This window comes from Typopeltis vanoorti, chromosome 12, assembly GCF_054136105.1.
Source record: "Typopeltis vanoorti isolate ZY-2024b chromosome 12, IOZ_Tvanoo_1.0, whole genome shotgun sequence".
NCBI lineage: Eukaryota > Metazoa > Arthropoda > Arachnida > Uropygi > Thelyphonidae > Typopeltis > Typopeltis vanoorti.
Window position 1 is genome coordinate 38,477,191 of NC_143560.1, and position 16,305 is coordinate 38,493,495.

The window sequence follows — 16,305 nt, forward strand, 5'->3', positions numbered from 1 at the left end:
TCAAATTGAAGACATACCATTTGGCCTTTGCCTCATTACTTTTGAGTTATTTCTTTAATTTTCTTATTTTACTTAGATCCTGTTTTTTAATTAACTATTTCATCATTCATTTATTCCTTTATTTTTTCTTGTTCTCTAGAGGTTTTTGATGTTTTGAGCAGTATTTCCTTGCAGTCATTGTAAGTCTTCATAATAAACCCTGCTTCATTTCCCCCATTCTTCAGTTCACTGTTTATATGATAAAGTAATTCTTTAAATGATTATCTTTTTTATATTTATCTGAATCCTGTTTATCATTCCAATTTAGCTTTTGTTAATACTGTCTTTTAACTTCTCAGTTTTATTTCTGTTGGAGATTCTCAGCACTTAGGCTAAGTTTTAACTTATCTGAGTTTCCAAACTTGTTTTTAATCATTTTAAAATCAATTTGATTCTTGTCGTGTCTCCAAGGGTTTTCCATGTGTGTGTGTGAACCAAATATAGAAAAACACATGTACCACAGTAGAAAATAATATTTATTTTACAAATATTTCATCTATAATAAGTAATATTTCATCTATAATAAGTAATATTTCATCTATAATAAATATCATTTTCTACTGTGACATGCTAGTATGTAATACTTGTTACACGCTAACAACTAAAGAAAGAGAAATTATTATCCTTCTTTATAAGGCTGTTTTAATATTGGAATGCCATGAGTAGATCCAATGGCCTATGTTTATCTCCTTTATTGGAGATAGTACTTTTTCTGCTAATCTTTCTTAACTTGTTTTTTTCAAGTTAGGAAATGTTGACCATTTTATTATCTTACTTTAGCTATTATTGTCGTGCTTTTTAGAATTTTATGTTATTGTTTAATCACTTTTAATTCGGCTGCATATTCACTACAGTACACAAATTTGGTCACCTGGGTTCCTTGGGAATCAGATGGTGGAGAGGATCCTGGGTGAGTGACCAAACCGGTGTCAGTCTATGGAATGCTTCCTATGGAATGTGTGTGTGTGCGTTGCAAAGTTTAGTTGATAGGTGGAAAAGAGGGGATGATAGAGCTTGCTTGTGGAGTGGTGAATGAGTGGAATGAATTTCCAGAAGTAGTTGTGAGTGTCCTGACCGTGAATGTGTTTAAGGTTTCTCTTTTCCACCTATGATGAATCTTCTGACATGGAGATATTCATATAATCATAATAATCTTTCTTACACAAGTCACTTTTTCACCTCATTAATTTCTTTCTAAAACCCTAAATTTCTGCTTTATTTTCATATCTTACATTGCTTACTTTGGCATTCACGTCATCAATTATTCTCAATTAAAGTCATCTTACTTGACTTTTTTTAATGCCACTTGTATCTTAATCTTTCAAGTCCATCATCTGGATCTGTAGTATGGACATATATTTGTAGTATTACATAAATTGATTGGTGTGGCTTTCAGCTTAATATTTCCACTTGAGATGAGCTAGAAGCCTTTTAAAGATTTTAAGGTGTAACAGTGCATTAAAACCTACTCCATTTTCATGCTTGCTTGCACAGTGTAGGTACCTGCCTTTATTTCTTCAGGTAAGTTACTTCAGATAAAATGACTAAATATTTTTTTTTTGAGCTTTTATCTATTTATGATATCTACATTAGGTAAAACTGATACTGAGTAAGGAATGGTATCAGGTGGGTAATATAATTAAGAGGTTAATAAGAACTGTATTTATTTATTCATTTATGTTATGTTATGTATATATTATCTTGTTCTGCTGAGCACAGTTCAGTACATCCATATCATGAGGAACAGGCAATGCAAATAAGTAATAAGTAAATAAATAAATAAATGGGTTAAAACTACTAAATCTGGACTGGTAAGATTGTACATGGAAAAGACATACACGTTCCTCAGAAGACCAAAACAGCAGTAAAGACACTGTAGCAGAGGATCGGAATTCCTTCAGGGCTATATGAAATAAAAATTCATTTATCATCAATGTACTTGTCTAATATCAAGAGTTTAGAGATGTTAATCTCTTCCATTTCTTGTTTAATATTTTGTAGTTTTTTTATTTGCAATAGACTTTATGTTCCATGTTGTTATATGGAGTCTGGTTTGCTTCAAAGTTACAAAATTAGATGTTGAAGGCCCAAATAATATACTCCAATCTTGTCAGTCTTTAGCACCAACTAGTATCACCTACTTCTGCCTTCTTCCCTCTTCAATTTACAGACAAAAATTACTAGTGATGATAGTTGGCAGTAAATGGCATTGTGTGTAGTTGGAGGATTAAGTAAAGGAGAGGGTGAGTTGTAGTGGAGTAGTGTGCCCTCCATCTATGAGTCCTTGGAGGTGTCATAGTTTCAAAGAGATGAAGACATGGAAGGGCTAAGGTAATCTATATTTCACTGTTAAGTGCTATGGTGCTTTTGAAATAATGTGTAATAACTTTTTTGTGTCCTTCCACAGAAGTTGTACATGGATGAATAACATTTTTGTTTTGTATAGCCCTGAAGGAATTCTCATTCCTTGCTAGATTGTCTTTATTGCTGGTTTGTTCTTCTGAGGAATTTGTCTGTCACATCCATATGTGCTCATTGTGCAAGTCTAGATTTAGCCATCTTTGTCTCATATTCACTTGCAGTGGAATTGTGTTCATTGAAACAAGATAATATATATATACATAAATATATACAGTTACCCTCTTATTCCTTACTTAGTATTAGCATTACCTAGTGTAAGCATCGTAGATAGATAAAAGCTCAGATAGAAAAATATTTTGCCATTTTATTGAAAATAAGTCTGAAGTTTCAGTTCTCAACCAAATGTCATTTGTAATTTGAACTTAGATTTCTTTATTGATAATAATGAGAATTGTCTATCTAAAAATAAAATACAATATAGCTTAATTATCTGAGATAGTTTATATTTTATGTGATTTTTAATTCCACTTTTCCTAAGGTACCTATTGATGATTTGTTATCTGAAAGATGTGCTGACTCGCCATCCACTTCTGTTTATCCTGTCTGTCCACTAGACTTCTTGGCTGAAACACCTTCTAATGTACAGCAAGAAGAAAAGATTTTGAAGAACCAAGGTATAATGTGTCAACCTTCTGTCATGTCTGCAGGAACATTATGTAAACCCGTTCAGCGTAGTCTTGGTATACAAACAGGTAAGTAATTCAGAAAAAGCTTTTCTCGTTTACTACTCTATTAACACTTCACAGATTTTTATAATATTAAACTGACAAGCATCAAGATCAACATTTTATATTTTATCTTTTCTGCAAAGTGCATTTTTGAAACCATGAATAATGATCTGTCATCATATTGTCTATCTTTCTGTTCATCATATAGTGTCCACTACCACCTGCAGTCTACCAAACCTTACCTACTCTTTCTGGCAGAAACTCAAATCTCGCCTCCCTCCAAGACTATTCATCTGAACCTTCCAAACTACACACTCTTTAACTCCTTTCCACCCAAGGGTGGTGTGAATGGGGAACTCTTTCAAACAAAAGAATCACTCATGCAAGATCTAACAGGAAGCACAACACTGAATAAAAACATACTTGTGCTCCTAGCAATCAAGCTCATTTTTATCAGAAAACATGTCATGTTTAACATAGAAAACGAGATAATAAGTCTGAGATTTGAATATGTCATCTGAAACGATGCTATTGAAATAATATGTTTGGATTATGTATAATATTTTAAACATTACTATTAAAACTGTGTCCTATGCAAGAAAGTAAATGTACTGCCAACAAAAGTTCAAAGGTTGCGGGCTAACCACCATTGGTGACGTAACACCCGAAGCTAGAGTATTCGTAGAAGCCGAATGGGGCACTCGTTCCCCGAAAGGAGCAGGCACCGTAAGGCGGCGGAATGACATCACCTCGTCGGAATGAATAGGGAGGCTCCGGTGAATAAGAATCCAGCATCGAAAGAGGGAGCTAGAAAGGGGAATAAATACGGTTACACAACTCTGGTATCCCCCCCCCCCCCGGTTTTTTTTCTGTTCCTGTTTCTCTCGTGCAGACCAGTGATGCGGATGGCGATGACCAGTATCAACTCTCCCATGGCTGACTAACGCAGGTCCGGCAAGGCTATGCACAAGACGACGGCAAATCCCAAATGCGGGCCATCAGTGAAACTGTGCCGATGAAAGACAGCAAAGGACTCCCTTTGAAGAAGGTCGGGTTAAGCGGTAACGATCTACATGATAAGTGAATGTCCAGCAAGAAAGAGTGGCCATTTCGAAATGAGCACGTGACCTCCACGTGGTAGCAGTTTACAGCAGCGGTGATATCCCACAACAAAGGACAGAAGAAAGGGTCCCAACGTCAACCCTGCAGAGTGGTAAAGTACTGTGACTTTTCTTGCTTTATAATGATAAGATTTTGTGAAAGGGAAGGAATAAGAACCTGGCTGAAAGAAGCAGAACTTTAACGATAATACATCTTCAGGGACTCTAATCTTATTAGACTAATAGTATTATATGAGAATCCAAGTATTGTATGGTTCCAAGAATATTGTAAGGGAATTGCTAGTTAATAATTCATAAGTTCAGAACTAGAACAGTGTCTTGTTCCATATAGGTACCAAATTGTATGCGAATAATATGCTAATTATTTAGTTGATGAATTGTGTGAATGCTGTGCGTGTTATTTAGATCATTCCTTTTAATATTGCCTTGCTTGAGGTAGAATGCTAACCTCGTATTGTATCTAATTTATTGTAATCCTTTTAGCCATATAATAAATATGTTTTCTTATGTAAGCCTGTGTGTGATCTAAGCATGAGAATGACTTCGCCAATCATTAAATTTTGGACCTATGTCATCATTATCATCAAATTCCTGCCATGTACCCTCAAGGGGTGTACAGGATATGATAGTACTACATGAAAAAAATTATATCATTACTAACTTCCTATCTACAATTTTCCTCCAAATCAGTCTGTTACTTGTCAAGACTCCAACATTATCAGATCTTATATTTCTATCGTTTAAGGCACTTTGTACCGTATCAATCCACCTATAACTTGGTCTTCCTCTGGGTCGTTTTGCTGCCAACCTGGCAGAGAACACTTGTTTTGCTAATCTTTCTTCTCCCATTCTGTTTAAGTGACCATACCACCTGAGATTAGCTCTGCTAATGCATTCCTGGATGTTGACAATGTCAAGTTCTTTCCTAATATCCTCGTTTTTAATATGATATTGCCATTGACGCCATCTGTTCATGCCTATAATCTTTCTCAGGACTCTCATATCTGTGGTCTCTAGTCTTTGGTCAAGTGTTTTACTTCTGACCCAGCTCTCAGATCCATAAGTTAAAACTGGTTTGAACACTGTCTTGTATACAGCTAATTTAGTGTTCCAACTAATTTCTCTCTTAATTCCATATGAATTTATTCAATTGACTTCCTATCATACCAGATTTGCTGATTCTGTTGTCTATTTCTATATTTAATTTACCATCTTCAGTAAAAATCGTGCCTAAGTAGCTGAAATGTTTCACTTGTTCCACAGGTTCTCCATTCACAACACAGTTGACATTTTCAATGATTCTGCCTATTTTCATTGTCTTTGTCTTTTTATTGCTGACCTTCATACCATATCTATTACAACAGCTATTCAATTTAGTCAGAGAATCTTGCAGACTTGTAGCAGATTTATTTAGAAGTATAACATCATCCGCATAAAGCAGAGAGCTGATTAACATCTCCAATTTTGATATCATGTTTAATACCACTTTCCTTCATAATGTGATCCATATAGATAATGAATAACAGAGGGGGATAATGTACATCCTTGTCTCGCACCAGATTTAACATTAACACGTTCGCTGCCTCGCCACTTCAGCATAGTCTGTTCCCCTACGCTGAGCAATTTCACTTCTTCAAGGTCAGTACGGTAATCTTGTTGCCGGCGGTAAGCATCATACGAGTATACTCGTAGTTGGCTTGTGCAGAGCATATACCTTCTATGAGAATACATAGTTTTGATGCTAGCTCCACAAGCCAAGCATTTTCACTTCCTCAAGGTCAGTACAGTAATCTCGTTGCTGGCATATGCGTATACTCGTAGCTGGCTTGTGTAGCTGGTTTACGAACTACGAGTATACTCGTAGTTGGCAGCAAACGTGTTAAACCATCTTCCTGTACTTCCTTCAATTCTAACTGCTGACTTACAACTCAAATAAAGACTAAGTATTGCTTGATATAATGCCCCACTGACACCATATAACTGTAGCGTATTGAATAGCTTCTCTCTTGGCGCCTTGTCATATGCCTTTTCCAAATCGACAAAACTTAAATACAGATCTCTGTTATATTCCTATGCTTTCTCAACTATTTGTCGTAAAGTGAAGATCTGATCCTGACAGCCTCTATTTGGCCTGAATCCAGCTTGTTCTTCACCATGCTTTTCTTCCACAATTCTTCTCAACCTTTCTCAAGTATACTTGCATAGCTCTTGCCAGGAACACTCAGTAGGGAAATACCTCTGTAATTCTCACATTCAGTTTTATTTCCCTTTTTATATATGGGTACTATGAGAGCTCTACTCCAATCATCGGGAATTCGTCCCTCTGTCCAGGCTTTCTGAACTATGTAGTGCAGCCACTGTAAGACTCTTATACTACCATACTTCAGCATTGCTGGTCGAATATCATCTACTCCTGCTGCCTTTCCACATTTTTAAGCCTTTGATGGCTTTTTCAACTTCAAGTATCGATATGTATTCCTGACTGCATGCCTGGGCAGTGTTTTTTACCACTGTCCTGTCATCACTGCTTGTTTCATTTAGCAGTTTTTCAAAGTAATTACTTCATACTTCAAGGATATCTTTTTCTCCCGTTCTCATGTCACCTTTATCAACTCCTTTTACAGCACTCTTTCCTCCATTCCTAAGCTTCTTCAACAACCTCCAGAATATTTTGCCACCTTCTTGATATTTATTTTCTATATTCTTGCCAAAGTTCTCCAATGACTTTTGTTTAGCTAGTTTTACACAGTGTTTAGAATTCTTGCAGTTCCTGTCAAATAAGTCAGCTTGTGCTATTCTCTAAGAGCACAAGCTGACTTATTTGACAGGAACTTTTGATATGCTTTCTTCTTTTCCTTCACTGCCTCTTTAACTTCCTGTGTCCACCAGAGAGTTCTGATTTTTTTATCCTTACAGACAACCTCACCTCATGCCTCTCTCGCAGAATCAATCAATGTTTTCTTCAGAGTTTGCCACTGAATCTCCAAGGTTTGATTCCTGTTCTCAAACTCTTTCATTTTCTTTTCAATAATATTTCTGTATTTTAGTCTACAGTTCACATCTGAGAGCTGCTCAACTTTTATTCGCTTTAAAACTTTCTTACATGTTATTCTTTTCAATATGAAATTTCAATTTTATCCTGCTCAAGACTAAATAGTGATCACTTCCAATTTCAAATCCTCTGTACACTCTGGTGTCCTGCACCAGGGAGAAAACATCACTATCAATAATAACATAGTCAATGAGACTTTTCTTATTCCTTGCCTCTTCTCTACATGTGAATTTGTGCACATTTTTATGTTGGAACATGGTATTAGTAATAATAATACTAATAAAAAATAATGGCAAACAGATATTTGCCATTATTATTAGCTTTGCTCTTTTCTCCAAATTTTCCCCGAATATTTTTGTATGTCTGACAATCATTTCCTACTCTGCTATTCAGATCCCCAACAAGGACCAACTTTTCCTTTTTCATTTTGTCAGTTGCTTTTTCTAAAGCCTCAAAAAATTCCTCAACTTGTACCTTAGTAGAACCTTCTGTGGGACCATAGGCACAAATAAGTCTCATTGTCCAGTTCCCCATTCTCATATTTGCCCACATTACTCTACTTGAGACTGACTGCCATTCAAGAAGATTAGCCTTGTATTTTGTGTTGAATACTATGGCCACTCCTTCTTTTCCTTGATTGTCATTGCCTGAATATAACATTTTGTATTTATTGCTCAGAAAGATCTCACCAGTTTTTGACTTTTTTGTTTCAGTCACCCCTATTATGTCGATCTGGTACTTATCTAATTGCTCAGCTAGCTCCATTTCTTTGCCATTCAGGCTTCTTATGTTGATAGTACCGATCTTTAACTCTGGTGATGTTGATTTGGGGTTTGTTTTCAGATTTGTTCCAGTAGCTGACTTTTTGCTGTTCATCCTGGTATGCTAAAGCTAATTTCTGCGAGCAGTTCATGCACATTGCCGAGTATTTATTGATTAGTAATTGCTAATACTAATCATGAAATTCATGCTGTGTATCCCTTGAGGTGGGGGAAGGTGTAAAGATAATAGGACTATAATCATGTAGTACTATAATAGTACTACATGACTGTATTTACATTACTATCTTCCTATCAACAATTTTCCTCGAAATTGATTTGTTGCTTATCAGGATTGCAATATCAGTGTTTTTTAAATTTTTTATATTTTTTTGTAAAACCATAGGGGCCGGTACTCATTCTTTGCTAGCAGGAAAAATTAAAAAGATATGAAAATAAAATAAAAAATTATTTATCGATATTTTTACTTCATACTGTGATAATGTTTTTGGAATAAGAACAAAAAATTAAATATCTGGTACAATTTCTTAAGCATAAATTTATTGCATAGCTATGTAAAAATTAAGTAAAACATATATGGCAATTTATATAAAAATTTTATATAGAATATCTTAAGAATAGACATTTTGAAAAATGTAAATTTCATGAAATAACTAAGCTTAATCTTAGGAGTATACGTGGAAAAAAATTACTAATATTACTAGTATTACAAATTTCTAAATTTAATTCATCCATATGTCACTGATAATAAAGATACTGGTATGCTGCGACTGTTGTGTACATCCTCCACAAAAAAAAAAAAAAAAAGCACTGGTTACATCTAACATTTGGCCTTCTTCTGGGTCCATATCTTGCCATCTTAGCATCAAACAACCTGTTTTGCTAACACATTTGTGAATACTATCCAGTTCCTTTCTAATATCTTCATATCTCTAAGACTAGGCCTTCATATTTCTTAGTACTCTAGATTTCTCATAATACCAGATATATGAAGTTTTATTCCAATCATCTGGAATTCTACTTCGAGAATACTTTCTGATCAGGTCTTCTGAATTATGTAATATAGTAATGTAAAAATTTTATAATCCCCACCCCATATTTGAGCATTTCTGGTTAAGTACCAGCTGCACTAGCACTTGCCTTTCCACACTTCAAGTTTCTTATTTTTTTAAATTTTTTTTTTCCCCTGAAATATTTACGTGCAATTCTAATTGGATTGCATTCCTCTTGAATAATTTCTACCACTGTTCTATTGCTGCTTCTATCATTTCCATTTAGCAGTGTTTCCAAGTAATTCATTTCCACACACAGTCATGGTACCCACAACAGACTCTGGCAGCTTATTCCACTCATTCACCACTCTCCAAGTAAAAAACCTAGCTCTAACATCCTTGCTAACCACACTCTTGCCCAACTTAAATGTATGGCCCCTAGTCCTCCCACCACCAGTCCTATTCTCAAAAATATCTTTTGAATTAATCTTATAGAAACCCTTCAGTAATTTGAATGTCTCAATCATATCACCTGTTTTCTGCCTATCAACCAATTTCTGCAACTCACAAATCTTCAACCTGTTCTCATAAGGGTCATTCCATAGACCTGCTATCATCTTGGTCACTCATCTCTGGATCCTCTCCACCTCCTCCCCATCCAGAAGAAACCCTGGCGCCCATATCTGGGTACAGTAGTCTAGATGGGGTCTTATCAAAGCTCTACACAGAGGAACAATAACCTGTTTGTCTCTGCTTGTTAAAGTATTTTTCAGCAACCAAGTAATTTGATGAGCTGATTTAGCTACTTTTGTGATGTGCCCCCTAAACTTCAACTCCCTATCCACCAACACTCCCAAATCCCTGGCCTCATCAATCTCCTGGAGTACAGTTCCACCAATGTGATATACTGCTGCAAATCTTTTCACCCCAAAATGCATAACCTTACATTTTGCCACATTAAATTGACATCCATTCTTCTTACCCCAGTCCTCCAAACTATCCAAATCATCCTGCAAAATTTTGACATCCTGTGCACTCACTATTGCTCTACCCAACTTTGCATCATCAGCAAAGAAATGAACAGTTCCTCTCAGATCTCTTCCTATATCGTTAATGAACAAATTGAACAGTAGTGGTCCAAGAACAAAACCCTCCGGCACACCACTAGTCACAGGCCGTCTTTTGGACTCTACTCCTGAATAAACCACTCTCTGATATATCTCCATCAACCACCTTCCTATCCATCTCACCAACCCTATATCCATCCCCATATACTGCAGTTTACTGATTAGAATTCCATGTGGTATCCTGTCAAAGGCCTTAGCAGGGTCCAGTAGAATCACTGTAAACCCATTATCCTTATCCAGTTCAGCCATCACTGTGTTATAAAACATGAGCAAGTTACTGAAGCATGATCTACCCTTCACAAAACCATGTTGTCCCCCATACAGTATCCCATTTTCATCTATCCAATCCTGTATTTTCCTCTTGACTATTTTCTCGAAGACCTTGACAACGATTCCTGATATGCTGATCGGTCGGTAATTTGCAACAGCAGTCTTGGAACCTCCTTTATGCAGTGGAATTATTTTCCCCTCTTTCCACCCCCTTGGGAATAACCCAGACCTGAGACTCAAATTAAACATAATGGTCAAGGGCACTGACATTTCTTTAGCTACTTCACGTACGACACGATCTGGTATACCATCCAATCCCACAGATGTATTGACATTGAGGTTTTGTAATAGACTATTCACCTCCACTTCATTCACCACAATTCCCATATAAGCTGTTGGTTCTTTCATTCCTGCAATGTCACCACCTGGATTATATACTCTTGCAAAGTGAATGCTCAGTAATTCCCCTATATCAGCTAATTCGGTTACCTCCTTATCATCGGCATTCTTTAAAATCATTCTGCCATATACATTTTTTCTTTTACTTGCAACATATCGAAAAAATTGTTTGAGATTCTCTTTAGCTTGCATGGCTAATGTTCTTTCATAATCCACTTTTACTTTTTTTACTACACTCGTTACCCTTCTGGCCTGCACTTTGTACCGGTGCCTGCCAGTCACCTTTCTCCTTAAATTCCCTCCACAGTTGTTTCTTTTTTTGCAGCTCAAGCTTAATGGTGTTATTCATCCGTTTAACCCCTGCTTGATTTATTATTCGGACTCTAGGTATACATTCAGCCATTGCCTCCTGCAAACACATCTTAACTGCCTCCCATGCACTATCAACATCTAGTCCTTGCAGTTGTATGTGCCATGGCACTGAACCAATCAAACTCCTAAGCTTGTCATACTTTCCAGCCCGATAATTCCTCATGTACCCTGTCTTAATTGTAAATTCCACACCTTTATCCACCTCCCTTGTCAAGACCCTATGATCACTCCCACCATTTGGTGGCAGCATGGTCATATTCATTACAGCCAAATTCTCAGATGCAATTACTCAAGCACTCTCTGATCCCTAGTATTTTCCATTGCATGCTGTCACAGATAGTTATCCTTTAATAACTGCATGAAATCCAATTCTTTCCTCCCATTTGTCCTCTCATCCTTCCAATCAATGTTACCATAGTTGAAATCTCCCATAATAATTACCCTCCTGCCACTCATACTATCTCCACCATCTGTTTCATCACCTGGTCTATAGCAGCACCCAATTGTATATTTTGTTCTGCTAGCCTCAATCTCACACCAAATAGGCTCAAATGTGCTCTTGCGTCTATCCTGCAGTTCAACTTCTATTCTCCTTGGCTGCAGCTCATCAGCTATCATTAATAACACTCCCCTCTCCATTTTATTCTCCCTGTCACTCCTGAACACACCTGGAAGTGCCAACTAAGGCCAAAAATTCTTCCTTCTTGTTCCTAATACTTCTGGCATTAGTATACATGAATTGCAGAAGCCCATTTGTCCCATCCCTATTTTGATGCCTTATACTAACTATCCCATTCTGATTTGTTGTCCTTCGTACTAGCTCAAGCATATCATACACATTCTTACACTCAACTGCCTCACTGATGTCTGCATACCCCCCCTCCCTCCTTAAAAGCTCTAGTTCCTGATTCTGCACATCCACTTCATTCAAGTCTCCACCTTTTCAAGTCTCCGTACACCAAATCCATTCAAATGCAAACCATCCATCTTATATAAATCCTTTCTCCCATCAAACTCACTCCACACGTCCACATATTCCATATATCTCCCTTACATTTTTATTCATATTTCCTGATTTTTTTAATCTCTGCTCTGTTTTTAATATCAGAAGACAAACTTCAGCAGTGAACTTGGCTTTTAAATTCATTTGGCTCACTTACATGCTCAGAAAATAATGCTAACTGCTTATTTGACACTATACAGTTCATGGCATTGGATTCTGAAATTGAATTGAATTTCAGTTAAATCGAATTTCATACTTGTAGAAAATGAAATATACACAGCATGTCATTTTAATGTTTTGATCAAAAAAAAAAATCAGCTAACACCTTTTATTCCCATGTAGGAAGTAGTTGAGGACAATTTAGCCCTATCTAACTTTTGGCAACTGAGAGGGCATTCAATCTTCACCATTAGCCAATCAGAGATAGCTGGCCCAAGGCTTACTAATTATACGTGGCATCTTGTAAAGAGAGGCGGCTGACAAGTGCCAATATCTTGGGGTCCTTAATCCTAACACTATGTTTACTTTCTGAGAATAGCATGGGTTCTATGGTCAATTTTCTTGAGTTTATGGGATGAAAAACCTGAGTTTTCAGGAGGGAAAAAACCTTCTTGCTCATGCCAGAGATCATCTAATTCAGGAACTGGTTGAAAAAGAAGACAGTAAAAGTTCCTCTAGTTGGCAACTAGAATTGAACTTGCAACACTCTTCCTTTGAGCAATCTAGTGCCATGGATGACACGTGCAACTTCCACTAAGCAATGTAAGACAGGTGCTCTATTAATGTTTTGATGACTATTTCCCCCCACCCCCCTTTATGTAGGATTTCATATCTTATAGTTCAGTGGTGTTCAACCTTTTTTACTACGCGAGCTACTTTTCTATAAAAAGTTATTCGGCGATCTATTCTCTTATATAGATCACGCTGCCCTAATCTGATTACGCACAAATAAACAACTTTAATTTATTATATTTAAAAATTTATTTATCACTTTTAATTATTTTAATACAACAAAAAAAAAAAATATATATATATATATATATATATATATATATATTGGAATAAAATATTTATTTCTCTGTTTTGGAAAAAAAGTTAGAAAAAACAACAGATTGATTACAAACTCACAAGTTACAAGAAATGCTAGTTGATTAAAAAAAAAAAACAAGTTAATGTGAAATTTGGCATTGTTTGGAAATCGCAATATTTTCATAGTCAAGTTGATATGAAGAAGTGGCCAATCGCAGACAATCATCCAAATGATCATTTGTAATTTGGTTTCTTAATTGATTTTTTATGACGGTCATATTTGAAAAAGCGGATTCTGACAAGTGTGTCGAACCGAAACACGGCAGAATTTTTCATACAATATCAGTTGAATTTTTCATGTGCATACTTCCAAATGACTTCATTGTTTATTGATTTTAAATGTAAACTATTCTGAATGTTTATTATCTCAAGCTCTACTTCAGTTTGGTTTATATCAAATTGCCCACTAATTTTATTTGAAATTTCCGTGATGTTCAAGTTTTCTTGAAGTTTTATTAAAATCTTTAAATCTTGAATTTATTTCTTCCTCAGCTAATTCTATTTCACGAATAAATTCTTTTAAATCATAGCAAAGCATTTCTTGATTTTGTTCAAAAATTTTTAATAAATATGGGAGATGTCTAAATTTGCGGTCATTCATATTTTTCTTTAATAAAAGTAAGTATTGTTGGAAAATTTTTATTGAACTTCACATGTCAATTAAATTTTTATCTCTACCTTGTAACTCTAAATTTAAATTGCTTAATTTCGTACAGAAATCTACTAAAAATGATAAATGTAACAACCATCTTTTATCACTCAATTGTGGATAAATATCTCCTTTTTCGTCAAGAAAATGTTTTATATCGTTAATTAATACAAGAAATCTTTCTAAAAATTGACTTCTGCTGAGCCAGCAAACATTATTGTACAACAGAAGTTCCCTATCATCATCTGCCTGTAATTTAAATAACCGCCATTGTCAGGACTTTTCCTTGAACAGAATTTACAATTTTAAATGTAATATCCAAAACATCTTTTGTCTCTAATATTTTACTACACATTACTTGTTGTTGAATAATACACTGGTATGTTAAAAAAATCTGGATATTTGACATAGTTTTTACATAATGAAATGAAGCCTGATTTATTACCATTGCAGGAGCACCATCAGTAGTAATAGACACAAGTTTAAAAAGCAGAAGTTTGGGTTGTTTCACAAATTCATCAAATGCCGAAAAAATCAAAATAATGGTATAATTTTCAAAAGTTCTTCTTTACTTGAATAATCTTGAAATACCATGCAAATAAATACCATTAACCGAGCAATATCAGTGAAGTCGTTTGATTCATCAAATTGTAATGAAAACGCAACACACTGGTGAATGTCTAACATTAACCTGGCCTGGAAACTTTTCTGCAGATTAGAAGTAGTCTCTCTCTAGCGACGTCTCGAACCGAGAAGCTCCTTTCTGTAAGCGGGAAACTCCTCTCTCAAGCAACGTAGATCTGGACAGTCTCTCTGATGACAACTCTGGACCGGGTGGCCTCCTCTCTGACAGAAATTCTGGAACCAGGACCCCTTCTGCTTGCTTCAGTCCCTTTTTATTGGGCCTCCTTTGAGACCTCGCATGAAGTTTGGCAACTCCCAAAGAAAACAGTGAATACTTAAGATGTTAACAAAACATCTTAAGTTTCAAGTTCGGCACACTTTTTGTTCTCCTCCGCTTTCTTTTGATTGTAAGTTGTCGGTTATTGGAAAGTTGTTTGAACTCTTTCTGACTGACTTCGGAGATGTTTACACTTAGAGCCTGCAAGCCGTTCTCATACATACAGGTTTCAATAACAATCTTTCTAATGCCACCATGTACAGCTTTGCCAATAAAAAAAAAAAATAAAAAAAAAAATAAAATAAAAAATAAAATAAAAAAAAAAACATTGCCTTTGTTTTTAACACTCTAACATATTCTTATTAAAGCAGTATATACAGTTAGATTCAAAAGAGTTATTTACAAAAACATCTAATACAAACTATACCGACAAACAAAGTTTATTTTTTTTACAATATTCACATGGGACTTAACCTAAGTAAAAAATCAATGTAATGTGCTTTGGAATATTTAATTTGGAATTTAAGCTGCAATCGAGTTTTTACACTTTGCTTATAATTGTATTCACTTGACTCGCTGTTTGACTTCCACTGATCCAAATTGATTCATTTACAGGACTTATAAGAAAATTACTGATTTGACAATTTTAATGAAAAATAAATAAACAATAGCAATACACTTAAAGCGAGTTAAAAATAATACAAAATAATGATAAATAAAATATCATGTTTTCAGCTTTAATTAAATTTGTAAGTAAAGAAGAATACACGAGATCGACCAAAAATCGCTCTGCGATCAACGGGTTGAACACCCCTGTCATAGTTGATACTTTTGAAGAGTGTTGTGTATATTGTAATATCAGAGTTATATAATAGCTGCAAAGAGTATTAGGAGTCATGACAGTGACTCTTCATACTCTTAAAGCTAAATACTATTTGGTGACTTGCTATAGTATTACAAGAATCATTAAAATTTAATCTAATGTAACTGCAATTCTCTGTTGACTTGCCATATTTATTTATTATTATTAAATCCTTAATAATAATAGCCAGAAGTCTTCTCCTCTCCATAGATTTCTGTAGATTTGCAACATTCAACCAATTTTGTCAGAATTCGGTTTGGTCAGAATATAGTTGTTTTTATTCTGAGAATTTCTGCCCAGGTTGGACTAGAATGGGAATGATCTCTTCAGAGTATATCACTTCAAATAATTTCAACTAAATTTTGTATGTGGTTTGAAGCATTCTTGCATTGTTTATACTCCCATAGGAATTTCAGCCCAGTTAGACAAACAAAGAATTGATGTGAGAGGGGAATGGGTCATTCCCTTGGCAGATACCATTACAGATCATATTGTTCAACTGATTTCCACCAAAATTGAAATACATTTGTTGCAGACGCCTTTGCAAGTTATGTTGTTCAG

The 16,305-nt window shown here is 35.3% G+C and overlaps 1 protein-coding gene across 1 annotated transcript in view; it reads left to right on the plus strand.

Moving 5' to 3' along the window:
* LOC150100712 (uncharacterized) overlaps positions 1-16,305 on the plus strand; it is a 169,485-nt gene that overhangs the window by 82,115 nt on the left and 71,065 nt on the right. The window contains exon 4 of the mRNA XM_090401824.1: positions 2,939-3,152. Coding sequence (XP_090257950.1) covers positions 2,939-3,152 — 214 coding nt within the window. The remainder of the gene's footprint in view (positions 1-2,938; positions 3,153-16,305) is intronic.